This window comes from Hipposideros armiger, unplaced genomic scaffold (genome assembly GCF_001890085.2).
Source record: "Hipposideros armiger isolate ML-2016 unplaced genomic scaffold, ASM189008v1 scaffold_134, whole genome shotgun sequence".
Taxonomy (NCBI): Eukaryota; Metazoa; Chordata; class Mammalia; order Chiroptera; family Hipposideridae; genus Hipposideros; species Hipposideros armiger.
Window position 1 is genome coordinate 191,739 of NW_017731484.1, and position 13,322 is coordinate 205,060.

The 13,322-nt window shown below is 50.0% G+C and overlaps 1 protein-coding gene across 1 annotated transcript; it reads left to right on the plus strand.

The window, feature by feature from the left end:
- The first annotated feature begins 3,203 nt into the window (after window positions 1–3,203).
- On the plus strand, window positions 3,204–12,680 carry KCNJ9 (potassium inwardly rectifying channel subfamily J member 9). Its single transcript, XM_019649704.1, has 3 exons — window positions 3,204–3,388; window positions 6,051–6,991; window positions 9,645–12,680. Exons 2-3 carry the CDS (start codon window positions 6,142–6,144, stop codon window positions 9,974–9,976), a joined length of 1,182 nt encoding a protein of 393 aa, XP_019505249.1. The 5' UTR covers window positions 3,204–3,388; window positions 6,051–6,141; the 3' UTR covers window positions 9,977–12,680.
- Window positions 12,681–13,322: the final 642 nt, after the last annotated feature.

The window sequence follows — 13,322 nt, forward strand, 5'->3', positions numbered from 1 at the left end:
ATCTCCCTTGAATTTATTGAAATTGCTATAATCTACCAGATCAGCCTCCCTGTTCCATTAAACTCATATCCTCAACCATCTCCTGTTTTCCCCATTGTTTGCTCTCCCTCCTCTGAGCTTTTACTCAAGAAGTCTCATGATCTTGCTCAAGGAAACCTTCCCAGATTGGTTGCTCCCAGGGCTGCCACATACAGTTGTACAGTTTGTGGACTGCACAAAGGCATCTGCTGAGGGGGCAAGTTGAGAACTGAACTGTATTCAGCTTACCAATTCTTGTACTGTGGCTCAGAGCTGTCTACTGAAGGGATTTCTGTTATTATTATTATTATTATTATTATTATTATTATTATTATTACCCAAAATTACCACTTGCTCTCCAAGCTACATGCCATAAGGAACACATCTGCACAGAGAGGTTCATATCAAGGTTCTTCATAGAACAGCAATGTGGCCCCAGCTGTGCCTCTCCTGCTCTCAATATTCTCCATTTCGAAACCCAATCTCCCATCATCACAACTTGTAAAGTTGCTTTCTTTATCTTATATCTGAAAGCTGGGATCATGCCCATTTTTTAGCATCCTGGTACCTAAGAAAACTTTCTTCCCTCACTCTGTTCAAGCTCAATGATAATAGAAATTGAGGTTAGATAGGAGGTAAAGTCCAGGGCCTGCAGGATCAGTAAATCAGGGGTGGGGCTGGTAGCCTCCCTCCTTGTCAGCGAAGGCTAGGTTCAGGGCAGTCCCGACTGAGGCAGGGGGCTGGTTGATCCACCTTCTGCAAGGCCCTGCCTGCCCTGTGATATCCCCCTCCAGGAAATGGGGCCAGTTCTATGCAAATGTATTCTTGCCCGGGAGTTTGGTTTCTTCTCTCGGAGCTCCTGGCACAGTAGAATCAACGTGAGCAGCCGCTTGGCAGGACAGAAAGGGGCAGGCTAGCAGTCCCAAGGCTCAGGTGACAGGGCCAGGCCCAGGAGACAGGGGTGTTGACTGGGGCTTTAACAGCCCTCTTGATGCCAATCTCGGCTGAAAACTCGATATTTCCACTTGGAACAAGAAACGGGGCAAGATGGCTGGGGAGAGGAAGGCAGTGTACCAGGACTGCCCCCTGCAGGTCTCACTGGGTGGCGCCAGAACAGAGGAAGGCAGCACAGGCTGGGTGGGGATCTCTGTGAGGAAGAGGATGAGGGGGAGGAGGGAGAGGAGAGGAGGAAGAGAGGAGGAGGAGAGAGGGAGGGGCAGGGGGAAGATGTAGGGAGCTTTACTGAGTACTTACAATGTGCCAGGCATTGCCTCGCTGTAATCCTCATAACAACCCCAAGAGATGGATAATATGCTTATTCTTAGTTCTTAGGTGAAGAAACTGTTTAGAGAAGTAACTTGCTCAAAGTCACCCAGCTGGTAGTAGACAGAGTTGAGATTTGAACCCAGGTCACTGCCTCCAGAGACTATATTATTCAGTACCACCTTTCCCCTCTCACCGGTTCATTTCAGGAACTGCTAACCCTCCAGTGTCCATTTCTATCTCTTCCTGCTCTTTTAACGCATATCTTCTTGTTCCAATGTTAACTCTTTCGCTGAGTTCATTGATTTCAAGGTTTTTTTTTCCAAAAGCGTTAGAAATCTACAAAAAACCAAACAGTTATTTTGACTATTTTATGCACTTAATAATAACAATTTGAGCCGCTTTTATATAAATGACATTATTTTATGCATAAAAATTTCCTATTGTTATTCATTCTTGAAAGACACAAAGATACAGAAAAATGTACATCTGCTTTCCTAAACTTCCTTTCTGGAAATATTCATTCAGCTATATCCGACCGTTATGGCAAAAGGGTTAAGGAATCTGGAGAAGAGTAGATTAATATCTTGGGTATAATAATACTGGTAACAACAACACCTGGCATTTGTATACCACTCTATGGTTTTAATTATTTCCCCGGAGAAAATGAACATTGAAGTATTTCCATTATTCCAAATTTTTCCGTTTTTTATCAGTGTTCCTACAGCTATTTCTATAAATTTATGATCAATTTATATGAATATTTTTATGTCCTACTTTTTTATGTTAGTGTGCCTACATACAATTACATATATGAACATAGTAACTGATTATATTGCTATTCCACAGATATTACATTACTGAGGCAGTGTAACTTTGGGAAACCAGCATGGAGGAGTGCCAAAGATCTGTGAGTTTGACTACTATCTCTGCCATTATCCAGACTCTGATATTTGGTAAATCACCTTTCTCAGTTTTAGTTTTCTCATCTATAAATAAGAAAATAATACCTATTTCATAGGGTATCTTACAGGGTTTTTAAATGAGATGTTGTCTACTTCATAGCTGATGATCAACAAATGGTTACCAGTAGAGTCAGTATTATGTGTTTAGGTGTCTTTCTCCCCACTGGACTATGAGCTCCTCTAGGCAGAGACTTATTCATTTCTGTAACCACCCCCACCTAGCACATTGTTTGGCACTTGGATTCCATAAACGTTTGTTGAATGAATTGTTAGTAAGCCCTAACCTAGCCTTTTCTCTCTGTTGGACATTTGGATTGTTTCTAGACTTTTAGCTATTAACAAAATACACTTCAAAGCCCTTCTGTTTATATTGCCTCATTTGATCTGCATATCCGTGAAGCAGGCAGATATCTGCATATGTCCACACCCTCTGATAGATGGAACAACTGTGGCTAACGGAAGTAAAGTGATGCCTATGGGTCATGTCATAAATCAGTGACAAAGATTACCCTGCTTCCCTTCCTTGGGTGGATCTCTTTCCCCTTAGCTACCTCTTTCTGGATCAGGATGGCCACTCCAAAAATGGAGACTGTGCTGGTGAACCTGATCCAAGAGCAACACCTGCACCCAGAGGCCCCTGTAGGAGAGGATGAGCTACCCATTCCCAGATGGCCCTTTAAATCCCCAAGAAACCAAATGCCTTATTCCCAAACACATCAGGGCCTGTATTTTCCCAGAGCAAGGAGCCTCTCAGAAAAGAGCCAGCAAGTCAGCTTTTTTTTTTTCCCCCTGAGGGGGTGAGGAGGTGAGCCTCTGAGCTGTCCAGGAGGAGGGACTTGAGCTAAAAATAGCGATAGCATGTGGCTCAGCCTCTAGTGGTACCCAGGAGTGGGGAGGGGAGGGGGATGCTCTAGCGCTGTCGCCAGACTGGTTGCTGTGGAAACAGGAGAGGAGCAGGGGAGCCTGGGAAGTGGGGATGACACAGATAGCGAGTCGTAGTCAGAGCTGCTGCCACATTGAGGAGAAACAGCGGTGTCTGCGGCTCCCACCCTCCATGAGGGCCAGGGGTGGGGGCAGTGTCAGGGGCATGGCCGCTCCCCCCCAGGGCTCTTTGCTGCTGGCTGCTCTCCTCTCCGCACGCTGTGAGTTGAGTTGCGGGGGACTTCGGTTTGGGCCCCTATTTCCAAAGGCAAGCGGGGATTTGGGAGGAGCTGGGTCCTGAGGGAGTTTTCACCAGAATCCCTTCAATAAAAATAAGCCCTCTTGATAGCCAGCACTTCACACTGCGAGAAAGGGAGATCCAGGAAAATGTGGCACTGGGGTCTTCTGGAAAGGGGTTACAGCATGCACAAGAAATAAAGAGAAGTAGCCTGGAGGAACAGGACTCTTTAGAGGGAAGGGGCAGAAATCAAGTCTTTGATCCCGGGATAGAGGTAACAATTTCACACCTTTCCTTCCCCATTGAGAAAAATGCAGCTCCCCTCAAGAAGACAGGAGAGGGGACAAAATCAAAGTAAGGCTCACCTAGACCCCTGGGGCAATGGAGCGAAGAATTCTGGGAATGATAAGACGCTGGGGTTCCTTCCCTACCCCTGGGCAGAGAGGTCTATCTCTGCAGGCGGATTGGGGTCAGATTGCCTAATACAAGAGAACATCTAGAAGCCCACCTGGGACTGAAGCTGGGATAAGTGGGACCCAAGTAATTTTCTGCATGACTTGGGGTCTCTGAGCCCATCCATGCTTAGAGATCTTGGGCTGCAGGGAGGGAAAGGGAAGTCCATTGTTGGGGGAGGGGAAGACTCTAATCTGCCATTGCATTGGGACTCCTGGACCCTGTGTCCCCTGACTTCTCCTGGAAAATAAATGTGGTGGTGCCCCTAAGCTCTAAGCCATCTCTTACTAGTTTCTCCTCCTGCCCCAATACACACACACACACACACACACACACACACACACACACACANACTTCTCCTGGAAAATAAATGTGGTGGTGCCCCTAAGCTCTAAGCCATCTCTTACTAGTTTCTCCTCCTGCGCCAATACACACACACACACACACACACACACACACACACACACACACAGCCTCCAAAGGTTTGGATGCAGAGCACCTCACCCCAGAACTTAAATCCTGGAGCCCTGGGTTTGGGGTTACATATCCAGGTGGTTTCTCCCCAGGACCTGGTCAAACATCCAGCCCATCTGTGATCCTCATGTCACACGCCTTCCTTCCCATATGTCAACCCAACCAGCTCAGATTTCTTTGAAGGCAGGAGAAGATGATTCCCAAGAAGAAGGGAGGTGGAGAAGTCTCTTTTTTCTGAACCTTTCCTATATGAGCCACAGCTCCTAGGGGCCCCTGCGTGCCTGGGGGAGGGCCTTGGCTCTCTCTCTCAGGGCAGACTGCAGCTCACAGAGCTCCTCCACTTGGATTTGAGGCAAAACCAGGTGGGCTTCCCCTGGAATGTGAGCTTTGGGGCATATGAGGGGGCTGTTAGGATAATCAGTGAGAGGTAAGATGCTGGAGTAAAGAGCTGGAGCGAAGGGGGCGATAAACGTGGGTGCTTAGTGCTTCCCTGTATCTGATTTGCTGCATATCATTAAGAATAGGAGAGTAGAGGAACACAAACCTAACTCATGAGGAATTCTGTGCTTTCTTTACCCGCTGGCCTCTGCGTTGATGGCATATCCTCCAGTCCTCAGGCCCATTTTCAGGCTGTCTCTGCTGTGGAAAGAACCCAGGGAAAATAGGGTGATTCTACAGCAGCAAATAGCATGGTTACTCCTCAGGGAGGGGTTTCAGCGGGAATTTCCTAGTATGGGAGTTTTCAATCCTTGCCCATTGGAGATTTTTCACTTACCATATTTCCCCATGTACAAGACACACCCTTCTTCAAAAAATTTGGGGTCTAAAAACTGGGTGCGTCTTATACAGTGGTTGTAGATTTTTTTACTTGCATTTCCCATTGAGGATAAGGCAATATATGAAGACAGTGATTCGTCATCAGACACGGATGAGGACAAGCTAATGGTTGGGAGTTTTGACAGTGATGAGGAGTTGTATGAATTTTATGATGACTAAAACTTGAGTTCAATAACTTTATGTAATACATTTCTTTTCAAATTCCGGGACCTAAAATTAAGGTGCATCTTATACATGGGAGCATCTTATACATGGGGAAATACGGTACTCTCCATCACTTCCAAATCTCCATTGTAAGCTTGTTGAGAGGAGGAAGATGTGGGTGAGGGTACAGTGAGGTCCAGGGAGGGAGGAACGGGAAAGGTTTTCTGTGTGTCAGTCTTGGGATGAACTTCAGAAGAGCCTGGTTAGACCATCAGGTTGAATTGCGGAGAACAGCGATTCTGGGACTACGAGGCTGCGCTGACAATAGCCAAGGAGGGGGCGTGCAGTAGAGGGAGATGAATTGCCTGCCTTCAAGGAGCCCACAGTGTAACGAGTTCAGGAAATTGCCTCCCTGCTGGGGCCTCTCGCCCGGGGGGAAGCCTGTGGAAGTAGGACTGCCTGTGGTAGGGCCAAGATCTCTGGCACCACCGTACCCCGAAAATAATCATCCAACTTGCATAGTGCAACCCGGTTCAAATACGTTATCCCATTTGATGCTCGCGGTTTTGTGAGCTACGGGGGCAGCGAGCGTTGTACGTATCGTTCCCACAGCACCGATGCGGAGGCTGAGGCCGAGGGGCGTGCAGTGCCTCGGCTCAGGACCCCTCAACCCCTCGGGGCCGGTCTGGCTGTCGCCGCCTCGCCCGCGGGGTCGGTTAACTCTGCCCATCTTTCAGTCCCTGCAGCAGCTGCGAGCACGCCGAGGCGCAGACCGAGGGGCGGCGGGCGGCGGCGGCGCTGACCCCGACCTCGCCGGGCGCCGCTGCCATGGCGCAGGAGAACGCCGCCTCCGCCTCGGGCCGGGAGGAGCCGCCCCGGCGCCGCGGCCGCCAGCGCTACGTGGAGAAGGACGGCCGCTGCAACGTGCAGCAGGGCAACGTGCGCGAGACCTACCGCTACCTGACCGACCTGTTCACCACGCTGGTCGACCTGCAGTGGCGCCTCAGCCTGCTCTTCTTCGTGCTCGCCTACGCGCTCACCTGGCTCTTCTTCGGCGCCATCTGGTGGCTCATCGCCTACGGCCGCGGCGACCTGGAGCACCTGGAGGACACGGCCTGGACGCCCTGCGTCAACAACCTCAACGGCTTCGTGGCCGCCTTCCTCTTCTCCATCGAGACGGAGACCACCATCGGCTACGGGCACCGCGTCATCACCGACCAGTGCCCCGAGGGCATCGTGCTGCTGCTGCTGCAGGCCATCCTGGGCTCCATGGTGAACGCCTTCATGGTGGGCTGCATGTTCGTCAAGATCTCGCAGCCCAACAAGCGCGCGGCCACGCTGGTCTTCTCCTCGCACGCCGTGGTGTCGCTGCGCGACGGCCGCCTCTGCCTCATGTTCCGCGTGGGTGACCTGCGCTCGTCCCACATCGTCGAGGCCTCCATTCGCGCCAAGCTCATCCGATCGCGCCAGACGCTCGAGGGCGAGTTCATCCCCCTGCACCAGACCGACCTCAGTGTGGGCTTCGACACGGGCGACGACCGCCTCTTCCTCGTCTCGCCGCTCGTCATCAGCCACGAGATCGACGCCGCCAGCCCCTTCTGGGAGGCGTCGCGCCGCGCCCTGGAGAGGGACGACTTCGAGATCGTCGTCATCCTCGAGGGCATGGTGGAAGCCACGGGTGCGGGGGAGCAGGAGGAGGGGAATGGGGTGGATGGGGAACCTGATTCAGAGGGGCCCGGGCGGGGGAGGGCACAGCAGAGGAACTCAGGGGCAAGAGGAGAGGCCAGGGACCGAGGAGAGGAGAGGCAGAGAGGCTGGTGGAGTGTGAGAGAGTGAGGGGAGATGGGGGACCTCTGTTGGGAGAGGCGTGTTAGCAGAGTGACTCCATAGAGAGCCCAGAGAAAGCTTGGAGCGATTCCCCAAAGGGGCCCTGGCCTGGGACCTGGGGTTGAGAGGTCTGTGTTCCTGGGAATAGGTGGAAGGGCTAATAATAGCTACCACTCACCCTGTGTTTGCTCTGTGCCCTGCACAACTCCAAAGCATCTTAGCCCTCTGAGTTAATTTAATCTTAAGGAGAACCCCATGAAGATAACTTCTTGTTATTGTGCTCATTTTTTAAAAAGGAGATTGCCCCAATGAAAGGTTAAGTAAGTTGTCCACAGCCATAAGCTATTAAGTGGCCATGCGGTAGAGAGGACACAGGCAGTCTGGCTTCCGTGTTTAGTGGTATGAAATTGGAAGTAGGGGTTAGGTTTGCCGTTTTTGTCATTCTGAGAGGTCCAGGCCCCTTGAATTGGGTGGGGAGGCTTTTCCATGACCTGAGTTATTCCTAGGCTGGACTTGAGGGAGAGGTTGATACCTGGCCTCACTTCTGCCTCAGTTTCCCCATTCATCAAAAGATTTTTCAGCTTCCACTGACAACGGAAATAGATGATCCTAGCGTTTATTCTAGCAGCCTCCCAGAAGGAACTGGCAACACACCTGTGATGTCAGTACCTCCAACTCAAGCCTACAGTTGAAGGGCTTGGGAGCAGATAGGAAAAGGCCAGTGCCAGGGCAGCAATTGAAGTCCTTCATGACTTGAGATCTAGGAGTGGCAGAAGGATTAGAAAACTGCAAGTGGATAACCAAAGGCCCATGAGCAGGCTGCAGTTCCTGTTTTCAGAGGTGATGCCCTTTGCTGGCTTCTCCCACAAGCTGGCGCCTCCTAACCCCCTTCTTAGTCCCTTCAAGCTGAGCCTCAACATACCACCCTCTGCCTCAGTGTTCCCCATTCCTTCTTCACCACCCCCAGGCTCCCCCTAGCTCTTTCCCTACCCCATTCACCCCTCCCCCTTTCCTCTGTATCCCTCTAGCTCACACCATTTTGCCAGTATAGGAGGCAGCCCCTCCCCTTACAGAGAAGTCCCTCTCCAGCCCACTTCTCCCTTTGTCACCCCAGACCCTTCCTCTCTTCCTCTCAGCTCCCCTCTCCCCATTGTCCCTTTTGCCTCTTCTTCCCCTCCCCCACCGGATACTTCTTATTCCAGATTCATCAAAGACACTAAGGATACCGGTGACCCTAAGATGTCTCAGGGTGGGGATTGCAGTGGTAGGAGCTTGTCTCTGGTTAGCTGATGTTCACTCTTCTGTTTCCCCTTGTTCTGAGGTGCTCATAGGCTGAGGTGGATAGGGGAGACCCTGGGGTAGGAGGAAAATCACTTGCCCTGTGGGTGTGCCCACCCATCATGGAGGACAGGACACAGGCCCAGGGCAAGGAGGGTGAGATGAAGGTAGGGAAGGGAGCTTGTCTGAGACAAAGCCGGAAAGGATGGTAATATTTTGGGTGAAGAGTCAGAATCCAAAATGCTTTTGAAAAGCAAGTATAATGAGCCAAAACCCAACAAGATGACATTTAAAAGGAATAAATATAAAACTCTACATTTAGGCTTAAAAAAAAAAAAGATCACTTATGTAAGCACAGCATGGAAGAGCTCTGGTGAAAAAGAACTGGGGGTTTTAGTTGGCCACGGGCTTGATGTCATAGCAATGTGATACAGTTTCCAAAATGTTTATGTAATGTAACCTTGGGCCCTATTAGCTAAAGCATCATGGCTAAAAAAAAGGTGGTGAGCCCTGTCTCATGCAAGGATCAGGCCATGATTGGAGCGTTTATAACAAAGTGCTTAAAGGATCCTCCTTTGCCATTTGGTTTACAGTCAAGTAAGTAAAATGTTGGGAATCCAGGTCACATGAGAAACGGTGGAGGTGACAGGGATGTTCAGCCTAAAGAAGAGAAGACGTGATGGAACCTGAGACTCCTGTTTTTAGATATTTAAAGGGGTGTCTATCATATGGCAGGGGCATGAAACCAAGGAGTGGAAATCCTGGGAGGCAGATTTTAGCTCTAAATGAAGAACAACCCAACTGTTAGAGCCATCATGCAGAGGAGTGGGAGCTTGTGAGGTTGTGAGCTCTCATTTCTGGGAGGTAATCAGGTACAAGCCAGCTGCCCACCATTGGGAATGCTCCAGTGGGAGCCCTGTATGGAGAGGGAAGTTGCACTTCTTGATCCCCAAGGTCAATTTCAAGGTTAAGCTCTGATTGGCATCTCCCATGGAGAGGAGGGGAGAGAGTGGGTTGGAGATGAAGAGGAGCTGGGCATTGGAAAAGAGGTGAGAGCGCTGAGCAAGTACCGAAGCCGGGAAGGGGAGAAGGTAGGCTGGACTGAAGGGGGTGGGGCCCTTTGGGAGGGATATAGGGAAGGGTGCTGGGAATAGGGCTGTGGAGTTAGAGGCAGCTGAGGGAAGCCTGGGGCTGGGCTTCTCCCTTACTCATGCCCCTCCCCCCAGGAATGACATGCCAAGCTCGGAGCTCCTACTTGGTGGATGAGGTGCTGTGGGGCCACCGCTTCACATCAGTGCTAACCCTGGAGGACGGTTTCTACGAGGTGGATTATGCCAGCTTCCACCAGACCTTTGAGGTGCCCACACCCTCGTGTAGTGCCCGGGAGCTGGCTGAGACAGCTGCCCGTCTTGACGCCCATCTCTACTGGTCTATCCCCAGCCGGCTGGATGAGAAGGTGGAGGAGGAAGGGGTGGGGGAAGGGGCAGGGGGAGGGGCAGGGGCTGACAAGGGGCAGAATGGCTGTTTGCCACCCCCAGAGGGTGAGTCCAAGGTGTGACCAGTTTCCTCCAGACCCATGTGGCAGGGCCAGACCCAGGTACCTGGGGAGCTGGATATTGGAGGTGGAGAAGGAGGCAGGCGAGGTCCCTTGGAATGCATTAAGTCTGGAGAAGCCTCTCAGAAGTTTGAGTCCAGGATCCAATGCTGAAGGAAGGGATCCTGATTTCAGGAGGATGGAGGGTCAGGAATGGGTGAGCTTACCAGCCTGTCTGTGTTTGACCTTCACATCTGTTCATGGGTGGATGGATGGACAGAAGGATGGACTTATATGGGTCGGATGGAAAGGTGGAAGCAGAGAGAGATAGCTGGTAGATAGGTAAATGGACCAATAGACAGGTGATATACTCAGGGCTGCTACTAACCCATAAAGCATCTTTGTGCAAATTGTAAAAAGGCACCCTTTTTCTCCAGACTGATGTTACCGCAAACCAGCGTGAGTGGCTTTGGGAGCAGAGTTTGCGTTGTGTATGGCACACCCTGTCTCACTGGACACAGTAGCCCCAGCTGACCCAGTGGAGAGAAAGCTGGATGGAGGTGGGCAGAGATAAATAAGGAGGGTGCCCTCCCAGGCCCACCCTCACCACTGTGACAGGCTGAGTGGGAGGACCAAGACTAGGGGTGGATCAGCAGGGTGTGAATGACCTTGTCTCCTGAGCAGAGAAACAGAAAGTAGGAGTTGCCAAAGCTGGGTCCCTGGGAAAAGAGAGCTCTTTTCTGACAGTGGAGCAAGATTTCATAAGTACCTCTGCAGATGTAGGAAGGGAGAGAGAGATTCTGAGGAGGAACAGGGCCAGGGAGAGATGGAGAGAGTGAGTTCCCTAGACCTGAGACACGGGGGCCCTTAGGAAAGTAAAATTAGTTTTGGGGCACAGTGAGAGGGAGTCATGCAAATTGTTCATTGGGTACCCATTGGGTACAGAACACTGAACCAGGCACATGGGGGGTGAACAGTTCAAGACTGGTTTCCTGTCTTCAGAATACAGTGCACATGGGAGAAACAGAGAAATATGTCCATGGAAACTGTTGCAAATTAAGAACCTGAGCAGTCTCTCCAAGCAAGGGTAGGAGGGTTTGGTAATCAGAAAGCTAAGGCTTGAACAAGGCACAGAGAATGAGCTAAGCCTGAAGCTATAGCATCAGAGTCACCTGGAGGGCTTGTGGAAACACTGCTGGCCCCACTCCCAGACCTTCTGACTCAATAGATCTGGGGTGGAGACCAAATATTTGCATTTCTAATAAGTTCCCAGGCCATGCTGATACTGGAATGGGGACTACAGTTTGAGAGCCACTGCTCTAAGCAAAGACCTGGGGGTTGTATCAGGAGGCGGGGCATACAAGCTGCGGAGTAGCTGAGAAGCTGAGGATCCTTGGGGTGCAGACTGAAATACTGGGTTGTCGGAAAAGTCATGACATACTTTTCTGTTTTTCGTTGCGAAAATGTGTCATGACTTTTCCGACAACCCATAGAAAGAATCAAGTCTAGTGTGTAAGTAAAGAGTGCCCTGAAACCCAGGCTTCTGGGCCCAGGGACTCACCTGTCAATGGAAATAGGGTAGTGGCAACTAGAGATGACGTTTGGGGAAAATAAGTAGGCAAGAGAGACAGGAGGCAGTAAGGAGACCTCGAGGGAATTCCTGCAGAGGTGGTGGGGAGTTGGAAGAGGAAGTGGCAAAAGGGGGAATCCCTTGTAGGTTCTTACTTTCACAGGAGCATCTTTGCTACAAGAATCTTGGCTGCAAACATTTTCACCACATAACTTATTGGCTATAAGGTAATTTTACCATAAAAAAGAACACAACAAAATTAAAGAGTTTATTGCAAAATACAAAATATTTGAATACATTTAAAAAGTGTGTAGATTCATGGCAATACTGCACAAATAATTTATTTTATTTTGTGGTTTGTACCTAAGCACTTGTGTTAATTCTATAGGAAATGTGGGTTCAACTCTGCACCTTCAAAGAGGGCCCTCGGCCTCTCTCCTCCCAATGTAGCGTGTTTCAAAATAAGAAACCAATTGTCGGGGCATATCATCATCATCTGGAAGAAATGCTAACTATATTAAGATGAATACCACCATATCTACTCATCACTGTAGACAGTTATGAGAACTAGCTAAAATTTATAGAATGTAAAATGAGTGTGAGAATTTCATCAACAGAGAAATGAAACCAAAATGACAATTAGCTCAAATATATTAAGTCCACTAAAGGTGGTTGATTAGTCAATGGAAAAATTCAACCAAACACACACACACACATGGCATACACACCAGTTATGTGGTGAAAATGTTTGGGACAAAAATTCTTGCAGCAAAGACGTCAACAGAAGACGCTATAGTGAACATACTGGACGTGCCCTTGTAGGACTTTGGAGACAGGATTAAATGTAGGAGAGAATGTGAAAGAGAAGCAAGGCGTCTAACATCTGGCTATGTCTGTGGCCTGCCGTCTGCCCAGCTAGGACAGGAGTCCCTTCAGATGCTGTTCCCATGTCATGTCCAACCCCTTTCCAGTCACCAGGGGCAGCCCCCCAGGATGCTGAAGGGAGATCAATGGCAAGTTGAGAAGGGACAGAGGTGGAGGGGACCGGAGGCTGGCCTCCTGGGAGAAAAGTGTGTGCCCAGGCAGGCATGCCCTCTGATACCGGCTATACCCCACTCCTGTCCTTTAATAAAAGTCTGAGCCCCTTGGAGAAAAGCACCCAAGTCTGCTCCATTCCAGGCTGGGAAGCTGAGGTCCTGTGGGACCTGTGCCTCTTGGAAGCAGGAATGGGGGTCCTGGAGGGAGCCCGTGCCAGTTTGGGTCCACTCAGAGAGGACATCTTTGCCTCAGGTCACAGGGCCACCTGAGTCACCATCAGTCAAAGATGAGGTTCCGGAACCCTGGTGTCACTTATTCCCCCAAGAACAAATGTTGGGATGCAGGATGGCATGTCATTTTGGCTTAATTCAGTGAAAAGGTTGGAGCCTACGTAGGAGGGAATGGGCTCTCTGTACACACACACACACACACACACACACACACACACACATACACAGTAGTTAACCCATTGCAATTGAATGGGCAGAGAAACTGAGGCTGGATGGAAGTTACCGAGACCCCGCCATACCTTTCTTCACCACTTAGTCACCACTCAGGGCACTACTGGGTACAGTGCAAAAAGTCAGGAGACCTGGATTCTAGTCGTGACACTGTCACTAATTAGCTCTATGACTTTGGGTAAGTCACATCACTTCTCTGGGCCTCAGTCTCCCCATCTTTAAAATAATGCTCAATAAATGTTTAAATAACGGAATTAAAAGAGGTAGACCAGGTGCCTCTTAAGGTGCAATGCAATAAGAA

Excerpts from the sequence above, each read along its gene's own strand:
- KCNJ9 (XM_019649704.1), top strand. The coding sequence starts at position 6,142 with ATGGCGCAGGAGAACGCCGCCTCCGCCTCGGGCCGGGAGGAGCCGCCC. Across the intron at positions 6,992-9,644 it reads GGGCATGGTGGAAGCCACGG|GAATGACATGCCAAGCTCGG; the intron begins GTGCGGGGGAGC and ends CCCTCCCCCCAG.